The sequence below is a fragment of the Rattus norvegicus genome, chromosome 1 (genome assembly GCF_021556685.1).
Source record: "Rattus norvegicus strain SHRSP/BbbUtx chromosome 1, alternate assembly SHRSP_T2T, whole genome shotgun sequence".
In the NCBI taxonomy this organism is placed as follows: domain Eukaryota; kingdom Metazoa; phylum Chordata; class Mammalia; order Rodentia; family Muridae; genus Rattus; species Rattus norvegicus.
The window spans coordinates 206,801,926-206,821,267 of NC_141534.1; the positions used below are offsets into that span (position 1 = coordinate 206,801,926).

Genomic DNA, 19,342 nt, shown 5'->3' on the forward strand with positions numbered 1-19,342 from the left:
CCATGCAGATTTCATGCTAGGGGTTGGGGTCACCTGCCGGCAAATCTCCCGCTCCCACCACAATGGCTGGCCCTACGTGTCTGTGAAGCCTCTGGTAGGCTTTTCTTCTGCTGTGTGGAGGTCACCTTGGCAAATAAGAGCTATCAATGGATGTACCACCCGACAGTCTGCAGAGATCCTCTGACACCAGGAACCACAGGGACCCCAAAGAGCCAGGCAGAGATGATCCAGCCAATACAACCTGTCCCCAGAGCCTGCCCCAAAACGGGCCCAGCCTGCAGGCCTCAGCAGGTAAAGGAAGCAGGACTCAGGCCTGGGGCGGGAAGGGCAGCAGCCCTGAGACTAGGAGTGAGTTGGCCAGCTATGGGCTCCACCTGGATTTCTGTATCCTGAGTCTTCACCTCCGTCTTCCCTGGTACTGCCCAATCCAGTCCTCTCCTCTCTCTCTCTCTCTCTCTCTCTCTCTCTCTCTCTCTCTCTCTCTCTGTCTGTCTTGGCTGTTTCTCTCTGCCTCTTCAACTTGTCCTCCCCCTCCTATCCTAAAATGGTGTGACCTGCCAAGGGAGAGTCTGGCCTAGGCATCACCACTCCCTAGTCCTGCGGTCACACTGGGCTAGGCTCTTGTGCTCCAACCCATTCCTTGAATACATATGGATTTTGCCCGAGATACAAGGCTAGATTCTGGCTCCTGCAGCGCCTCCACCAAGATATGAGAATTAGTTTTGAACCCTAGAGCCTGGGGTGACTCGGGCCACTACAGAACAAGGCTAGATGAGGCCAGGCTGGACAGGCACCTCTTCTGTCTTTCCCCTACTACAAACTTCATATATGTTGGTCCTGACAGGTCACTACCTATTCCTTTCCACTCAATACAGGGGGTCCGGGATGCAGTGGTCCCAGCCTGTGGCCTCTAGGGTGCTCTTGGGGAAGGCAGGAAGAGAAGGAGGGAAAAGAAAAGGGGAAGGAAGAGATTTCCAGTAAGCCAGCACAATCTGGAGCAGGGGGGAGGGGTCCGGATGCTAATGAAGGTCGGTGGGCGGGGCCTGGATGCAAATAAGCTAATCGGAGCCCAGCGCTGGGCTAGCTCACACTCGGACTTCCTAAGCTCCGCGCGTGTCCCCGCCGGCACGTCCACGCCCGCGCAGCCCCTACCGAGGACACCCAGCCCGCCCGTGGATCAGGATGTCCTTCCAAGGCAAGAAGAGCATTCCCCGGATAACGGTGAGTCGGCCCCCGCCCCCGCTGCTTCTGTGCCCCTTGCCCACGGCGGGAGTGGCTTGGCTTGCACGCTCAACGGACGACCCTCCGGGCCCTGTCCGTGAGTCCTACACCTGTTCCAGTGTCCGGCCCGGCGCCAGCCTCTTCTACCTTCTCCTTCGCGCGCCGCCAGCAGCGGAGTGAGCTCTCCAGGCCGCGCGAAACCCGTTGCTCAGTCGGCGCACAGGCCCGGGGCTCGCCAGCTCTCTGAACTCGGGTGATCGGCTTGGAGAGGCCGGGTGCACGGGCGGCTTGCTAGCCAGAGCATAGGTGGTCGGCCTACTGCTGGGTCTGGCGTGGGGCCGATGGCGTTCAAGTGGACATTGCCTGGAGCTCTGTCTCCAGGATGGCCAGCGGACACAGCCTTTGTTGGCTCCGGGCCTCAAAGCACTCGGACGTCCGAAGCTGTTGCCAGAGCAGCCCGTGGCCGCCTACCCCCTGGGTGCGCCACTTTCATATCTCTAGCGCTTTGTCCGAGACAAAGCGATTTAGCCCTGGGTACTAGATCTGGTGTCCCTGGAGGCCCCGATCCCCTGCAGGAAGCTGGGTTCGGAGACTCCATGGGGAGGTGAGTACTAACTGACCACTGAAACCAGCATCCCTACAGAGCCTCCTTTCAGAACAGACTGCCCCAACACTGACACGCAAAAAGTAGGAGGTCAGCCTGTCCACCGGGATGGCCAGGAAACAAAGCCTTCCCACTGGGGCGGCCTAAAGCCTTGGGGGAAGACAAGGATTGCTCTTGAAATCAGCTGGATCAGGTCGGGGGCTCCAGGAAGTCTTTAAAAAGCTCTAGACTTGTTCTTACCATAAGAGCTCTGGAGTCTAATCAGACTGTTGGTGAGGTCAGCTCCCTAGCCTTCTGGTGGGGAGAGTCCTCTTTCTCTCCCAAAGGGACCAGAAGTTCCTACCTCTCGACTGTCTACTATTTCTAGGGGTCCAAGCCTGAGGAAAACATCCCATCAACCTGACAGTGAGTAGAGATGGTGGTAGCAGTCTCCTGCCTAGTGAAAAGAGAGAGGGCTCACTGGAACTCCCATTCATCTAGATGGGGTATATCACAGTGTTGTATGCTCCCCCAAATCCTGGGGACCTCAGAAGGCAAATCCTGGTGCCTGAAAACAGAGTCTAAATAAGGACCGCAGAACTCAAGATTTCTGGCTCAGAGATCCCTCCTAAAGACTGAGTTTTCCTAGGTTTTTCTGAGAGTGGCTAGGCCAAGAGCAGAAGACGAGGGGTGTGGTCCAGGGCACCAGCTCTGCAAAGTGGGTGGGTGGCTGTAGTAGGCTTGTGTAGATACTAATGCTCAGTGAGGCCAGTAAGTGAGCATCTTCGGACACCTGGAGAGAGTCTGTAAATGATCTGCAGCCGTGCCAGGTACAGTTAACAAGCAGCTTCCACGACAGGCTTCCATGTCTGTCCTGCTTGAGGCCTCCTGGGCAGGGTGATTCCATGGACATAAATGAACTTATGAACTTCACCTGTAGACGCTGTAATGCAGGTTTCACGAGATGTTGATAAGTCATTCTTCTCATGTTTTCCCCCAACCAACATATAACTTAAAAAAATCACGTGTGGGCAGAGGGCTGGGTGCTGTAGGCTGGGGCTTAGTTGCCAGGCCTTTGGACAGGACTTGAGAACCCTGAGAATTCAGCCCAAAATGCTCAGGCAGTTGGTGAAACAGTGAAGTATACACAGGGCTCCCTGTCATCCTTGTATGCTGATACGGTTCTGCTTGGTACACTCTCGGCTGGTTCTCCTGGCCTCAGACTGAGAGTAAAACACAGCTGAAACTGGCCTGGAGGTCTGACCTGCCTGCCACATAGACCCCAGGAATTTGGGGCATGTAACCTGGATTTCTTGTTCGACGCAGAGTGACTTCCCTGGGTAGTTTGCAGGAAGACTTGGGGCTCTAATGGGTAGGAAACGGGCAGCCACAGGTTTCTTCTCCCATGTGTGTTCTGCATCTGCCCCTCCATTCCTTGTGTCTCCACTGTTTGCCACCAAAGCTAAGCTATTGACTCTGAGGTCCATGCAAGAGTTCCATCTGCAAGTTCTTTCTGCCTGACTCCTCCCTCCTGGTTTGTCTTCGAAGTATCTGTCTTATGGATGCTAAGCATTGGAACCAATCAATTTGATTCTCTGCCTCCATTTTGCTGATGTTAGCCCACAGGGAGCTTGCCTTACCCACAAACCCTTTCTTCACCCACTGCATCAGAGCCTTTAGCTACCTGGTTCTCCCCCCTCCCCTGAACCCCACCATACCTTCATGTCCGTGGGCTTTCTGTCAGTTCTGTCCATCAATACCCAACAATCTGTTTGCTCATGCTCATGCAGTAACACTGACCAAGAGCCCCTCACCTCCCTGAACAACCTAGGAAGCCATTCAAGCAGCCATCTTGCTTCCCTTTGCCATATCATAATCAGTCTTCTTTCTGACATCCGAGGTCATCTCTGTATCAGTAAGAACCAATCCTGGCCCCAGTGTTATCTCAAAACTTGTATGTCTCAACTTGCCCAACTCTGATGCCTGCTCTTCCTCTTGCTTTCCCCATTCACTGTAGCTCCAACCTTGTTCCGAGGCATAATACCAACCTAAGCTCTTTCCTGCCTCGGGACCTTTGTATAGCTGCTTCCTGGCCTGCAGCAATCCTTTGCTTCTGCCCCATCACACTGGTCTTCAGGACCAGTTCCCAGACAAGCCCAGTGATGCTCAAGACAGCCTGGATTCCTCTCTCAAATCTATGACCTGTGCCTTGGTGGAGGGTAGTACAAGACACCTTGCCTCCATCTGTCTATACCGGGCCTGTAACCTCTGGATTCAAGACTACAGTGTCTGTCTTCTAGCCCCATCATAGGCCTATAGCATTCTGGTGCAAAAGCCCAGTTCTGTTATTGCCCATCTACCTTTGTCAGTACAGGTGGGAGAGGAGCATCCAGGTGCTTATTCAGAACTGTGATGTCACCAGCCCTTCCCTCAGGCCAGATTCTTTTCTTTTTACCCTGATGGTCAGAAGGAAGGTTCAAGCACAGCAGCTGCTTCACCCACCGTACTTTCACCAACACAGCTTTGGTCTGATGTCCTCAATTAGCCCCCTGCCTTCAGCATCTGCTGAACAGTTAGTGCAAGGGCCATGTCGGACACTGCTCTGGGTATCCTGCTTTAGAGTAGCGTCAACACACCTTTGAGTTGGTTCTTACAGCTTACAAAATGCATCAAAACATTTCACTCACTGGAGGGGACACATGCCTAGTTGTCTAAGACGTCTCCCTCGGCACCCATTGTTTTGTCTCTGTCAGAGTGACCGCCTTCTCATCAAAGGTGGGAAGATTGTGAATGATGACCAGTCCTTTCATGCGGATCTCTACGTGGAGGACGGTCTGATTAAGTAAGTTTCTACCCACAGTCATTTGTAGATCTGTGTCCGTGTCAATGTTGGTTTCCTGGTACTCAGGTATCTGCTTTGGGATGGAAATCATGCAGATACTTCCCCCGACCAAAATCCGGTCCCCGGGAACAGTCCTTGAGATACGATAGTCTTGCTGGATAATCATAAGACCTTGAGAAACACAATGGGTCCAGCGTCCATGTATCTTTGTGCTATCACAGCCCTTCGTCCAAGCCTGGGCTCCTGGGGATGAATAGTAAATACTGAGCTGCTCACTCCTCTGCTTGATTTGCCAAGGAGCTCTAGCGCTGGTCAATCCAGGGGCTTCAGTGGAGGCCAGGAGGAAAGCCATATTAGCACAGCACTGGGCTCTCTGCACTGCTCTCCCGAGATAGTGCGAGTTTTATTCTCAGACATCTGAGTAGACAGGTAGCCAACTGGCCTGCCCTTTCCTCACAGGCAAGATTCCAAACCCTCACTTCTTAAAGCCACTGCCACACAGCTTGTTTGAGATCTAATTGGAGCGCTCTATGAACGGATGACTCTTTTTGTTGCTTTCAGACAAATTGGAGAAAATCTTATCGTCCCTGGGGGAATCAAAACCATCGATGCTCATGGTCTGATGGTACTGCCTGGGGGAGTTGACGTCCACACCCGGCTGCAGATGCCTGTGCTGGGCATGACCCCAGCCGATGATTTCTGTCAGGGCACCAAGGCTGCCCTAGCAGGCGGGACCACGATGATATGTGAGTGTGCAGGCCATTTGCCAGGCAGTCATGAAGCCTTGAATAGCATAGTGGGCCCAGCTTTCATGTGTATCTTTGTGTTATCACAACACTTAGTACGAGGCTGGGTTTTTGTAGACGATTAAGCCCTTAGACAGTGCACAGCCCATCTCCTTACTGCATGAGTTGGTTTTTCTCAGTTCTATTTCTCTGTTATGTCTCCATTTAAAACATGCTGGGCACACCCTGCCATTCCCGCATCTCTTTCTGGGCCAGTTGCCTCGGGCTCTGCCTAGGATGCTGATGGGCTCTGGATAAATAGAAGTGTGCCCACTTACTCCCCCTAGGGGACTGGCGGCTGGCCAGGAACTGGGGTTTGGGAATCCCAGAGCTCTGCACCAGAAGAGTTGTGGCCCAAACGCTGCCTTTGAAATCTGTTTGCAGTAAGAATTGAGGCTATGATTTTTGAGATAAGATAGTTATACTCCCATGTTTGAGCTCTCTCTGTGCACGTCTCTGTATTTGTCCTTATTATTATGGCCCCACACACTCATGCTATAGGCCTTCAAGATAGGAGGAAAGGGCTCATCTCTAAGGTCTGAGGATAAAGGATTTACCATACAAGTTTCTTTGTACACCTGGCGCACATTAAGTACTGTCCCTACTGCTACCAGTGGTACTAGGGATTCTGGGAACTTCACAACGACACTCAGCCATTGTTGAACCCACACCCTGTCACAGACTGAAGGAAGATTAGCAGCAATGTAGCCACCTCAGGCTCCTATTCAAGTGCCTGTGGTAGCCCAAGTGAACCAGCATGGCTACACTGGCTATATGACCTGTTCATGAGGTGTCTCTGAAAACACAAATGAGACATACTCAAGGCTGAAGCGTAGGCTGTGTAGGGGACGAGCCCACTCCTGGCTAAGGACCTGAGTGATGGGCAATTGGGAATGTGGCCTGGAGATGAGGCAGCCATTGGTTCCTGAGGTGCACCGTTCTGTTTAGTAGCCCCTCAAAGCTCTCTCCTGGCACATCCCAGAATTGTCCAGTGAGCAGTGTTTGGACCTTAGAGTGGGAAGGAGCCAGCACAGTGGCCACATGCAGGAGTGACTTGGTACTATTTGGGCCTTGTGGAGTCATGGAGGCCATGGAAACTCACTCAGTAGAAAGAGTTTTCTAGAAGGCTTCAGGTCCACAGGGCCAGCACTGTGGATAGCTGGAGATCCTGACCATCACTGCTGCTCCCCAGGGAGCCAAGATCTGCTGGAAGTGGGGCAGCTTGAACTTGGGCTCCCCTCTCAGTGCTCTCCTCAGAGAGACTGGAGGGATGTGGCACAGAAGATACCCATGAGCTGACTGGAAGGAACAGGGAAAGTAGCAAGACAGGACCTCCCGTTGCCGTATCTTCCTCCAATTCCACTCTGGTCTCCAAAATGTGTACCCAAGTACACATAAGTGTACTGGAGACAATAGTGGGACATGTTAGCCAGGCTGGGGAGCCTGACTAAATATGCTGTCCCCAACAGTGGACCATGTGTTTCCTGATGCTGGCGTGAGCCTGCTGGCGGCCTATGAGCAGTGGCGGGAGCGAGCAGACAGTGCAGCCTGCTGTGACTACTCCTTACACGTGGACATTCCCCGCTGGCATGAGAGCACCAAAGAGGAGCTGGAGGCCCTAGTCAGGGACAAAGGTGGGCAGCATTGAGGGGTGGTGGTACCTGGGGATGGCCGTGTCTGCAGGCAGACCAAGGGGTCCCTTCTAGAACCCCTGTGATTTGCTGCAGTCTGTCAGCCTGATCCAAAGGTGGGAATTTAGGAATTGAGTTGGAGAAGAGGCATCCAAAGTCGATTCTGCTTTCAAAGACTCAGGACTAGGAGGTCCTAAGCCGTGAACACATCCAGTAATTGGACTTCCCACAGAAAGTGCAGCGAGCATGCTGTCCTTGGTTCTCTGGTTTTCTTGTTTTGTTTTTGTTTTTGTTTTTGTTTTGTTTTGTTTTTAAAGAGATATGCCCTGATGACAGAGATGAGGCCACGTTTCCATCACTTGGTTTTTCTTTTAACAGGTTGCTTTAAGCTCTGTATTAAAACTGACTCACCTGTAAGTAAAGACTAGCTCCATCCTACACAAAGTCCTAAAGCTAAAGCCACACCAGAGTTTATCAGTCGGTTACCAGGGCTACCAAAGAGTGATACTGTACTGGATGCTTGTCTTCCTCTGAGTTCCAAGGGGCATCTGTAACTCAGAGATGAGTTGGGCCAAGACACTGGACTTCCTGACTGCAGAACCCTTGACATTTATAAGGGACACTGCTGTCTGCCTGCTAAGGACCCAAGGCCATCTCTTCGGGTTCCAGTTTCCAGAGAATGATAGGGCCCTACCCCTCTTCTACTTGGGTGTAGTGGAGTCTGCTCTCCAGTTAGCAGTTAAGTTTCTGCAGCCTCATGTCTCTGAACCGGGTGCCTGCAGCATTCCCTCTCCCTGTCATGATTGCTTCCTAATTGGAAATTGACATCACGTGCAAGTCATCACCTGGAACGATGGCACAAGATGGCCCCATTTTCCCCAGGGTGCCCAGGTTGTTGCTATCTAGCAAGAGAATAGGGCCCTGGACTGGGCGGGCTTGGGTCTGCCTTCAGGCCCCAATGGACCTTCATCAGTCCTGGTCCTGGGAGGTCCTAGGTAGATTCTGACTGCCCAGGAGTTGGGGAGGCTCAACCTTGCTCTTGATTGGACTTCAACGTTGTGGGCATTGGCCCCTCCCTTCCTCCTACGTGTCTGTGGTCCCAACCCTGAGACTTGCCTGCCTCTCTCAGAGTATCATGAACATTCATTGTGAGCTGTGGTGTGGTGAAGCAGGACTCAGGACCTGTAGGCAGGTGACATGGCAGATGGGCTGAGAGAGGCTCCCACAGCGTGCCAGGCCTGGCTGCTTCTCCTCAAGAGAAAGGATGGGGCTTGGGCAGCAAACCCATTACACTGTCCTGTGCTTTGCAGGAGTGGAGATCTGTTTGACAGGTGGTGGTGATGATAGTAGGTATATTCTTCCCCATGTACCTACTGGGTAAGCAAAGCATTCCAAACTCGGGGTGTTGAGCAGCAGTGAGGGAGTGGCTGAGACAGCCAACTCTATCGTGTGACTTGGCTTGTTGATGGAGAAGGTTTGCCTGCAGGATGCGATGCCAGCCAGCACAGATTCTGTGGGAGAATGTCACTGTCTCTGGGCTCCTCTCCTGGTGTCTGATCCCCTCTAGTCTCTCTTCTAGGTGTGAACTCCTTCCTGGTCTTCATGGCTTACAAGGACAGGTGCCAGTGTACTGATGGCCAGGTGAGAGCACGTTCAGAGGGAACGAGTAAGTGGGGTGCCTCGGGCAGTTGCTGGAGAGACGAGCATGGAACTCCGTCTCCACAGATATATGAAATCTTCAGCCTCATCCGGGACCTGGGAGCTGTGGCCCAGGTGCATGCAGAAAACGGGGACATCGTGGAGGAGGTATGAGATGCTATGCTGCCCATAGGGTTGGCTGGGTGGGTCAACGTGATACCTAGTATGTGGGCCCCAGTGGGCAGACAAAGCTGGGGGAGACAATATGAGACCTGTGACATCTGGGACCCTTGGATGGGAGCAAGATTCCTGTGGAGGGAGGGGAATGCTAAGTCAAAGGTCAAACAGCCTGTGAGTTAGGGAGCTATAACTCCCTAAACCACAGCTAGGGAGTTAGGAAAAACAGGTTTTCCCACGATGGTCACAGTTCTTACCAAAGTACCCTAGACAGTCCCTTAGATGAATGCAGTATGACACTCAGGAGGGGGTAAGGGAGGTGACTGCCTGCCAAGAGCCTGCGTCCTGGGCCAGTCCACTCTGCTATGGGTTCTTTGTGGTTGTTCTGTTCTGGGAGGTCCAGGGGCCTAGGACTCTGTTTGAGATACAGGGCTTGTCAGCCAGGCACTTCATGTCCAGGGCTTGGGATCCTTGGGGCTGGAGCAAAGAATCCTATTGGTCCTTTAGGAACAGAAGCGCCTGCTGGAGCAGGGCATCACTGGTCCTGAGGGCCATGTGCTCAGCCACCCAGAAGAGGTAAGTCTGCCCTGCTGAGAATACCATCTCCCCACCCCGAGCCCCAGCGCTGTCCCGTTGGCCCTGCTTCACGGCGTGAGTAGTACTCTGCTCATTTTGTCCTCATCTAAGGGGCTTAATGCAAGGACCCTCTGCCTACCCGAATCATCTCAGCCACTTCTCACTCCACAGCAAGAGGCAAGAAGGCAGGCTATGCTTAGGCCCTGAGAATGGTGTGGGTCAACCCAGATTCTAGACACTGAGGCCTCACCTGGGCCCTTGCTCCAACAGGGATGCCTCCAGTGCCTACACTCTCATAGGTGATCTTTGGGTGTCCCAGAACCTACCCGGTCAGGAAACCTTGGGGCTTGCTGTGTTCTGATTGGCCTCTCCCTTCGCCATCTTCAGGTAGAGGCCGAAGCTGTGTACAGAGCTGTGACCATTGCCAAGCAGGCCAACTGCCCACTGTATATCACCAAGGTGATGAGCAAGGGTGCGGCTGATATGGTTGCCCAAGCCAAGCGCAGGGGTGAGTGCCAGCACTGGCTTCCCATATGTTCCCAGCTTCTCAGAGCTCTGTTGACAATTGAGGACCTCCAGGTGGCAAGGAGGGAAGACTCAATGGAAAAGTCGGCCTCTTCATGGGACACCCGCTTATGTTAGTCCCAGGGATAAAGGCTCAAGGGACGTTTAGGAGTCCTGCGCCCCCATGAGGGATAGGGCTGGACCCTGGCTTCAGCCTTGTTAGAGTAATAACTGCCTACTAAGGATTCTTAGCAAACTGGAGCCCTGTGTTTCTGTCCCCAGGGGACCCAAGGACAGAATTATGAGTATTTATATGAGAGGGGTTCTCAATTCCATAGGAAGGCTCACTTTCATATTTGTTATGGGTTCAGGAGCCGGGATACACATCCTGAGAGCCAAGGGCTCCTTGCCCATAGTGCTTACACTATCTAGGGGCAGACACCTATGTCCTGGGGGGTCCATAGCTGTGGTTGGCAGGGGCTAGACTGTGTGTGGATCCAGAAAGGCTGTGAGTTCAGAGGGCCAGGGAAGCCTCCACAGTCACCAGAGCACTGGCGAGGGCTAGGACTGGGGCATAGGACCAAGGTCATACATAAAAGAGGCAGCGTGTACAATGGAGGGTCTAGTATCCATTTCCCCACCCAGGCTCATAATGAGAACTCATTTTCTAACCCTGCCTGGAGACTGTGGAGTCCCTGAGGTGGAAGTGGAGGTGGACAGGGACAAGTTTTCTTCCCAAAGATTGGCACAGAAACCAACTATGCTTACAAGAGAGAGGATTGCCCTGGTGCTTCCCCCCTCCTCCCAAGAAGCGACTTTGCAGCAAGGACCAGTCCCCACCCAACTCTGAGCCTGGCGCTTTCCCATTCACTTATAGGAAAGACTCAGCCTAGCTCAGAGATCCGGCACAAGGCCTGAAGTGATGGGCTTAATTGGTCAAATTCTATTCTGTGGTCCATCTGGAGGGCCCAGCTGCCTGACCACAAGCAGAGGTTGTGGGTGTGGAAAGGATCCGTGTCTCAGTCACTACACCTCCCAAAGACCCACCCCACGGGGTCAGTGACTAGCCAGGGGCCCCAGAAGACAAGTTTTGCGTAGCCAGGAAAGTAAGGACAGAGAGTGAGAAGCAGTGTGAGACCCACACTATGCTCAGGCTCCTGGTGGGCGCAGGTTAGTGGGGTCCTGCCATAACCCTTGCTCATTTTAGGGGTGGTCGTCTTTGGGGAACCTATCACTGCCAGCCTGGGCACTGATGGCTCACACTACTGGAGCAAGAACTGGGCCAAGGCTGCAGCCTTCGTCACATCACCCCCTATCAACCCGGACCCTACTACTGCAGACCACCTCACCTCTCTGCTGTCCAGGTGAGCACTACCACACCAAAGCTCAGGTCAGCATGTGTGCAGCCTCCAAGCCTGTGCTTCCTCCAGGCACCCCCAGAGGAATCCCAGGCTTCTACAGGACAGCTAGCTCTCTGGTCCCAGCTGGGGTTCCCCACCACTATGCTGCCTTGCCCTTGGCCGCTCCCGATTCTGTTCATGCCTTCAGTATTATGTCCACATCGCCCATTCTCTCCCTTCTGTACATAAAGTACCAGCTCCGATCTCTTTCATAGCCCTGGCTGATGGCCCAGGAAGCTGGAGCTGACCCGGCTGTGGTCAGTTCAGAAGGGCCAGCCCCTGGCCCACTCTGACCCTGGCTTGTTCTCAGTGGGGACCTCCAGGTGACAGGCAGTGCACACTGCACCTTCACTACTGCCCAGAAGGCTGTTGGCAAAGATAACTTCACGCTGATCCCCGAGGGCATCAACGGTATAGAAGAACGCATGTCTGTGGTCTGGGAGAAATGTGTGGTAAGTCTAGGCCTGGGGAGATGTGGGTGAGGCAAGGGCTGTCAGCAGCATGCTGGAGGAGGACTCCACCACCCGAAATGCGTGTGCGTGAGAGACCAGCCTTACCCCTCCAAGCCTTAGCTGAGCAGAGACGGCACCTAGACACCTAGTCCTCGGGACAAGACTATCACATTTATGGATTCCCTATCATGGAGATTAATGACATATCCATCACCCTGCATACCATAAATGTGTAATTGTTACATGTTAATGAAGAACTTTAAATTTTTAAAAGGGATTTATTTATAGCCAGGCAACGTGAGGCAGGCCAGCACTCTAGAAGCTAAGGAAGGGATATTTAGAGTTTAAAATTGGCCTGAGCTACATAGCAGAATCTTGTCAGAAAAGAAGGAAGGAAGGGAGGGAGGGAGGAAGGGAGGGAGGGAGAGAGGAAGGGAGAGAGGAAGGAAGGGAGGGAGAGAGGAAGGAAGGGAGGGAGAGAGGAAGGAAGGGAGGGACGGAGGGACGGAGGGAGGGAGGGAGGGAGGAAGGCAGGCAGGCAGGCAGGTGCATATTTAGAGGGCAGGTCTCCTTCCTCTGTATCCTAGCCCCCATCTTGAATTCCTCCCTCTGCCATGCCTACAAACCAGGAAGACTTTCACAGTGTCTCAGGGGACACTGGTGTTGGGATCAAAGCATCACCATTTATTCACAAAGGAAACTAGAAATGGGGCTGTGTCTGTAGGAGCAGTCATACAACTGGACTACCTGGTCACTGTCATTAATGCCCCTGTCTGGGTGGGCATTTGTACCACTGGGTTATTGCCATGGTGAGGTCATGGCTGGAACACTTCCTGAACTTGGGATATCCCATGACAACTACCAGCCTACCCTTCCCCTCACCTTGTCCTCTTCCTTCTCAGGCTTCAGGGAAAATGGACGAGAATGAGTTCGTTGCCGTGACCAGCACAAATGCTGCCAAAATCTTCAATTTCTACCCCAGGAAGGGGCGTGTGGCTGTGGGCTCTGATGCTGACCTGGTCATCTGGAACCCCAGGGCCACAAAAGTCATCTCTGCCAAGAGCCATAACCTGGTGAGGATGCCCCTTCCTTAGCCAAACCAGGCTGGACCTGCTTCCCCGGGGGCGTTTCCAGGACAGGTGGCAGCTGTCTATCCTCAATGTGGCTCTTGATAGCTTTAACCTGTCCAGCACCACATCTACCAAGCACCTCATTTAGCCAGTGCCTTGTCTGCTGTCCTCATGGGTGTGTGGTTGAGCCTATTGACCAACCCTACAAATTAGGAGACTGAGGCAGAGGGTGTCACACTTGCCTAGGCAAGGTCTGCCCCACCCCCCACCCCACCCCCACAACATCCTCTGCGCCTTTTGACCTCATAAGACTCCCGTGCCTGGGGGTGAGAGGGGGATGTGCTAGGTTGGTTGAGGGGTCATTCCTTCTGTGTGTCACTTGTCTGCCTTACTTGTTGCATTTTTTCTGGGTGGAGTCTTAGTACAGCGCACACAGGTTACCTGTGGTGCTGACCGGCCTTAGGATCGGGTCTGAAGGGTGCTGCACCTGTGGGCCTCTCTTCAGAATGTAGAGTACAACATCTTCGAAGGAGTGGAGTGCAGAGGCATGCCCACGGTGGTCATAAGTCAGGGCAGAGTGGTGCTGGAGGACGGAAACCTGCTTGTCACTCCAGGGGCTGGCCGCTTCATTCCCCGGAAGACATTCCCAGACTTTGTCTATAAGAGGATAAAGGCTCGTAACAGGGTAAGTGGCTGAGCCGGGGTGACAGGACACCCAGGGTGGCAAGCGTGGAGTTCCCAGTGCAGTCAGAGAGCCCCTGTGTGAGGTTCTGCCTCCTGGCTCATGTGGATTTTGAAGGCGTAGAGAAAACTATTCACTTGCCCCAGGCCTACTGATCATTGCCTATTGTAAGGGAGGTGACCAGAAGGCCCTTAGCAGTCCTGGTCCCTCCTGTGCTGCCGTATCCATTGCCTTCTCAGTGGTGGTAGTGGTATATACCTTCTGTTACAGTTGCCCATAGGAACGGTGGATATAAAGCCATTTATAGCCCCCTCCCTGAGTACATTAGATGTGCTAATATGGTCCAGAGCACACCACCTATACTCTACTCCCTCCCTGAGGGGTAAAGCAGGAATTGAGACCCTAGAAGGAGCCTGCACTGGACAGTTCTATATGAGGCAAGCCTAGTCCCATGTGCAGAGGGGACGTGGTGATGGAAACCGGTTCATTCCTATTTGCTGTCATCTGCTAGGTAGTCACACCCCTGCCCTTTGCTAATAGGATCTAGTTAGAGCCTTGTGGGCTGGCCCAGATCAGACTGTCAAGTAGGCTCAGGAACCCAGAGGGAGAGGTTAGCCAGGAGTACAAGCTGGGTCAATGGTCCATGCTGGAGTCCTAGGAAATGCCTTTGGCATTGGGAGCCCTTTTCTGGGCAGACAGGATCCAAAACCTCATCCCAGAGCTGCCTCCTGGTCATAGTTAGGGCCAGGATCTTGCTCCAGTTCCATTTGAGCCTGCTTTGCTCTTAAATGGCCTTCTCTGAACATCTTTTGTAGCCAAGGTGTCCCCCCTCCCTCTGTGTGTGTGTGTACAGACTGATGTGCAGGGAGAACACTGAGGGAGGTGTGTATGAAGCTGTGTGTAATCTTTTATTTCAGGGGAGCATAGGATTATTGAGCAGGACCAAGTTAGGGTACAGAGCAGATCGGCAGGATACTACCCTTCATCAATGTAACTAGCTAAAACCCAGCTCTCTTGGTTTCACAGCTAGCAGAGATCCACGGTGTGCCCCGAGGCCTGTATGATGGGCCTGTCCACGAAGTGATGTTACCTGCCAAGCCAGGGAGCGGCACACAAGCCCGTGCATCCTGTCCAGGCAAGATCTCAGTGCCACCCGTGCGCAACCTGCACCAGTCAGGGTTCAGCCTATCTGGTGAGTTGGGTCTGGGTACCAGGTAAGAGGCTCTTCTGCTAGGTCCAGTGTGTGCCCAGAGGGCAGATCCCAGGGTGGGCCTGTGGACAGCCAGTGTGGATACTGTAGGGTAGGGGACACTGACCTTGGTGAGAAGCAATGAAGTGTGCACCCCTGCTGTGGAAGCCCAGCTATGTCCTAGCATTTTCCCTTGGAGTGCTGCTGAGATGAACTTGCACCTTGACTCAAGCAAGCTGGGAGAGGTCAGCCGAGGACTAAACACAGAATGTTCAGTGTCCATGGGAAGAGAGGTGCCACCTCTGTGGGGACCCAAGTTATAATGCAACTTCCTCAGCCCCACTATTTCCAGAATCACTGGTAACGTGTGAGGCATGGGCCTGAGCTGTGTCCTTAGCACATGGGGACACACTAGAGTGTGCCTGCCATGTTGACCAACAGAGTTGGCTTTCACTAGCTGAAGGGCTTCTCTGTCCCCCTCTTGACTACCAAGGCAGACCTCTCTACCAAGTTCCCCTTTGAGTGGGGGCTTTATGGCCATATTACCTTACTTCTCTCCACTTCCTGTTTGGGAGGTGATAACAGTTCCTGGCCACTCGGTGAGGTAGGACTTCAGAATGCGAGACCATCTTAAAGACAGGGCGAGCGCTTGACATCACAAAGATCCACACAGGGACCAAGCAGGGCAGGCCTCCTGGAGGATTAGCCTCTGCCTTCTGGTCCTCATGGTGGTTCACCTCCATTGGCCACTCCCATTGCCTTAGGGATGAACAGGCTTCCTGGCCATCTGCCCTGTCAGACATGGCTTTGGGGAGAAAACCAACCCCGTGTACCACATTGCATGAGGTTGGGTAGATAGGCTTTGTGGTCCTGGTTCAATGGGTGCAGCCAGCCATATCTGACTTGCCTTTTGGATGGAGGGAGCCCTACATCCCCTTCAACTTCCTTATCTGACTTACTTGCCCTTTCTTCAGGCTCTCAGGCTGACGATCACATTGCCAGACGCACAGCTCAGAAGATCATGGCACCCCCCGGAGGACGCTCCAACATCACTTCACTTTCTTAGACTTGGGGTCTGGCAATGCAGGTGCTGTCCCCACTGGCAGGGTGTGGGGACTACTCTCTTCAGTTAGCTCCTTCCTTTGTAGATCATTATTGTGAAAGGTGCTCAGCCTTGCCCTCCCCCTCCCCATAAACTCTCTTTTGGAAGTTCCCAGCCCCCAGTCTGAGGCACCCCCTCCAGAGGGCTGAATCCAGGGAGGGTTCACTGCCAGAGTGAGAGGATTAGGCAGGGCAGTGAGCTGGTGCCTCTTGCCCCACCCCTGACCTTACCATGAAGGCCGTCCACGAGAGCTCTCAGCCTCCAGCCTGTGAACTTTCCAGGGCCTGGTGGTAGGCAGGGTGGGTGTTTGCTGCTGCCACCCCCTCAGAAATCACTGCCCTGTGGAAGCCCCCAAGCTTCCACCAGTTCCATGTTGCTAAAGGTGCAGCGACCCCTTGGGGGCCTGTCCCCTCTGGCTGCCCTGGTGTAGGGAGGAGAGCAGGTGAGCGGAGCCTCCGCTTGGCAGAGCTGCTGTGACTTCAGGGATCCACCAGTTACTCAGTGCAGGGTCGCTCCCTCCCACATAGTCCCTTGCAAGGACCAAACCTGAGCTCCTATAGCAGCCGCCCTCTAGGGAGTTTGATGATCCCTTAGCTAAGACACTTTCCTTTTCCTACAAAGTGTGTTTTCATAGGTTTATTAGAGTAGCTGTTTTGGACTGTGAGGAAACCATAGCCAGGGATCTGCATGCTGCTGTACCAGACACCGGCCACCGGCCAAGCTGATTTGAGTCAGGTCAATAAAAAGTCTGGGTTCGAAGCTGCCTGTGTGCTGCCAGCCGGACCGCCCTCCCTCACAAGTATTTGCACAGGGACCAATGAGCCCCTGCCACTACCACCGCCTCTGCCCAGCTGCCTGCTGTCTAGCAGTGTGGTCTCTACTTGCTCTGGGCCATGGGCATGGCTGGACCTGAATGGTGGAGAGGGCTCTTCCTCGTAGGGCTTTTGGCTGTGTCTCATAGCCAGATGGTCAGTAGGAGGATGCTCGGCTCTGACCGCCCAGGCTCAAACCACCCCAGCCCGAGTGAACTAGTAAATGGAAGACTGTGAGGCATGCCCTGCAGGTGTGGTGTGGTGTGCTATGGAGGGCAGCCCAGGAGACCAGCGCATCCCCTCATAGCCAGGGCCCAGCCCTGGAAGGAAGGCAGCTCAGCTGTTCCTATGAGTGCCTTCCTGAGGGTAGAAATCCCAGGCTAGTCTGCTGGCCTTAAGTCTCATGGCAGTGGTCTTAGTTCTTTATCCCAGGCAAGGGATCCCCAAACTGCCTGTCCCTTCTCCCAACATCTATTCTCAGCAGCAGGAGCATTTCCATGGAAACCAATGCACTGTCAGCATCCAGGACCTTCACTGTTTCTTTGGTCCTAGCAGCAACTTTGCTGAAGGCCTAACCTGGCAGCCCTGCCACCTTTTCGGGGGGCAGAGGGGAAGGGAGATCTTCCTCTGGGCCACATATATACAGTCAGTAAGCTTCAGACTGGATTTCATTTTGTTTTGGAGACACAGTCTTCCGATGGAGCCTTGACTGACCTGGATGGCCTCGAACTCAGAGATCCGCCTGCCTTCCGGTGCTGGTGTTAAAGGTGTACACCATCATATCCAGCAAGGCTTTAGGCTTGAATCCTGGGCTTCGGCTGGCTGCTGTGCTCTATGGCAGTGTCTTTCTACTTTCCCCAGCAAGGAGAGGGGTGTTGAAGGGACCGAGGATGTAATTACATCCCTGTCAGAATCAAAGAGGGAGCGTGCACTCTCATCTCAGTCACCCATTGCACATTTATACCAAACCCCAGAATTATCCCCCAAGGTACACCTAACCTGGCTAGGATTTCGCTCAGAACATGGCTACCTGACGGGGTTCAGGGCGTGGCAGTGCCTTGGTGTACCCTGCTGAATGCCTTAGGTGTGGGCATCACTGGGAGTCCTGTGGTTAGTCAATCCCACTGAGGGTGGGCTGGAGGCAGGCAAGGGTTGGAGCTGCCTGCTCTGTCCTGCGGCTTCGGCTCTGAGCTCAGCACAGCTAGCTCTTAGGATACTGTGGTCACTTTGGTCCTTGGTGACTCCATAGCATGGCCAGGCAGGAGGGCAGTATTCACTTGGGTTGACTGGAACCACAGACCCAGACCCAGATACTCTGTAAGATTAATCAGGATGGCTTCGATCTTGGGAGGGCACAGAATGTGACGTGGGCTCTCCCAAGTGAACCCACATACGCCTGTGGAGCCCTGGGCTACAGGGGCAGAATTTATCCTCAGATGAGTTGCCCCTCTGACTACAGAACCCTGGGACGTGAAGGGCAGATATCATATTCTTTGACTGTGCTCCCCCAGCCAGTCCTGTAAGAGCCTTGCTGTCTGGGTGCTAGTCTGAGGCTTCTTGGCTTTTGGCAACGTTCACTTTGTTTGGATCTTGAAATTGCAGTCCAGTTCTAGTCTCTATAAATGCTGGGATAGCCACCACAATGCCACTGTTACCCAGCTGCCAATAGACCCTTCCCATGGAAGACTGCAGACACTGGATGCCATCCCTCCACAGGCATATAACAAACACACAGAGCACGCAACACAGCAGTTCTTAGACTGTAATTCTCAGAGGTGAAAACTATACACAAGTTGCAGAAATTGCCAGAGCAGTGTGTCACTAGAAAACATTCTTTGCCGTCCCACCCGCTCCCTCCCCCAACCCTCACCCTTAGTAGCATATCCGAATCAGAAAGGCCTGTTCCCATGCCCACAGCCTTGAGCAGTGAGCTCAAAGATATTCTGGCTAGGCCACAGCAAAGACCAGCCACAAGGCTATGTACAGCCATTTCAAAAGGGTCCAGAAAGCCCAGGGCTCCTGCTCCACTGTTCCACTCTGGCCACCTGTAATCTGCCAGCCTACAGTCAGAGGGGCCAGCCAGCATGGTGGCTGCATGACTCCCTCTATGTTGCAAGTAGCCACGGTCTAGGTACCAAGGGCCCTCCTTGCCCAACCACCACTCTCGACGGGCACCCATGGCTCCCAGCACCTTCACCATACTGACAGCCTCACGGGCAGGCTGGGCGGTCAGGCCTTTGCCCCACTGCTGCCTCCTTCTGGCCGTCCTGAGTCTTCAAAGCAGCCTGAGAGAGAACTGCCCTCGGACACAGTCCAGATGGCCTAGCTGCTCCCAGATGAGGGGCAGATGGAGCCACACATGGGCAGGGCTGTGGGCTCTGCCTCACTGTCTGCAGTGGAATCTGTCATATCTGAAGTCTCGGGGCCTGGAAGGGGCTCGCTCATGAGTTCCTGGCTCCTCTTCAACCTAGAGCAGGGAAGGGAGGACAACACACGCACACAAGATCTGTGTAGATCACTCGCAGCCCCAGACCCGCTGATGTAGACTATATGACGTGCTAGGACACACCGGGGTGTGATATGGGATGCCAAGAATATCACTTGTTGGAAGCCCTGTTTTAGGACCAGTATGCTGGGAACGCAGGAAGCCAGAAAGCAGACATGGATGCTGAGAACAT

General features: G+C 53.6%; 2 protein-coding genes across 3 annotated transcripts in view; one reads left to right on the forward strand and one right to left on the reverse strand.

The window, feature by feature from the left end:
- The first annotated feature begins 1,068 nt into the window (after positions 1-1,068).
- On the forward strand, positions 1,069-16,611 carry Dpysl4 (dihydropyrimidinase-like 4). The gene is made up of 14 exons (NM_012933.2): positions 1,069-1,221; positions 4,558-4,646; positions 5,208-5,392; positions 6,901-7,065; positions 8,642-8,703; positions 8,788-8,868; positions 9,385-9,453; positions 9,841-9,961; positions 11,165-11,321; positions 11,668-11,809; positions 12,712-12,882; positions 13,385-13,564; positions 14,588-14,753; positions 15,725-16,611. Exons 1-14 carry the CDS (start codon positions 1,183-1,185, stop codon positions 15,814-15,816), a joined length of 1,719 nt encoding a protein of 572 aa, NP_037065.1. The 5' UTR covers positions 1,069-1,182; the 3' UTR covers positions 15,817-16,611.
- A 1,801-nt stretch (positions 16,612-18,412) lies between these two features.
- Positions 18,413-19,342, reverse strand: part of Stk32c (serine/threonine kinase 32C) — an 81,575-nt gene continuing 80,645 nt past the window's right edge. For both annotated transcript variants that reach the window (XM_087577268.1, NM_001108922.1), the window contains 1 exon segment: positions 18,413-19,131. In XM_087577268.1, the coding sequence (XP_087433394.1) occupies positions 18,987-19,131 (145 nt within the window). In that variant the 3' untranslated portion in view covers positions 18,413-18,986.

Excerpts from the sequence above, each read along its gene's own strand:
- Dpysl4 (NM_012933.2), top strand. The coding sequence starts at position 1,183 with ATGTCCTTCCAAGGCAAGAAGAGCATTCCCCGGATAACG. Across the intron at positions 4,647-5,207 it reads GTGGAGGACGGTCTGATTAA|ACAAATTGGAGAAAATCTTA; the intron begins GTAAGTTTCTAC and ends TGTTGCTTTCAG. Across the intron at positions 11,322-11,667 it reads CTCACCTCTCTGCTGTCCAG|TGGGGACCTCCAGGTGACAG; the intron begins GTGAGCACTACC and ends GCTTGTTCTCAG.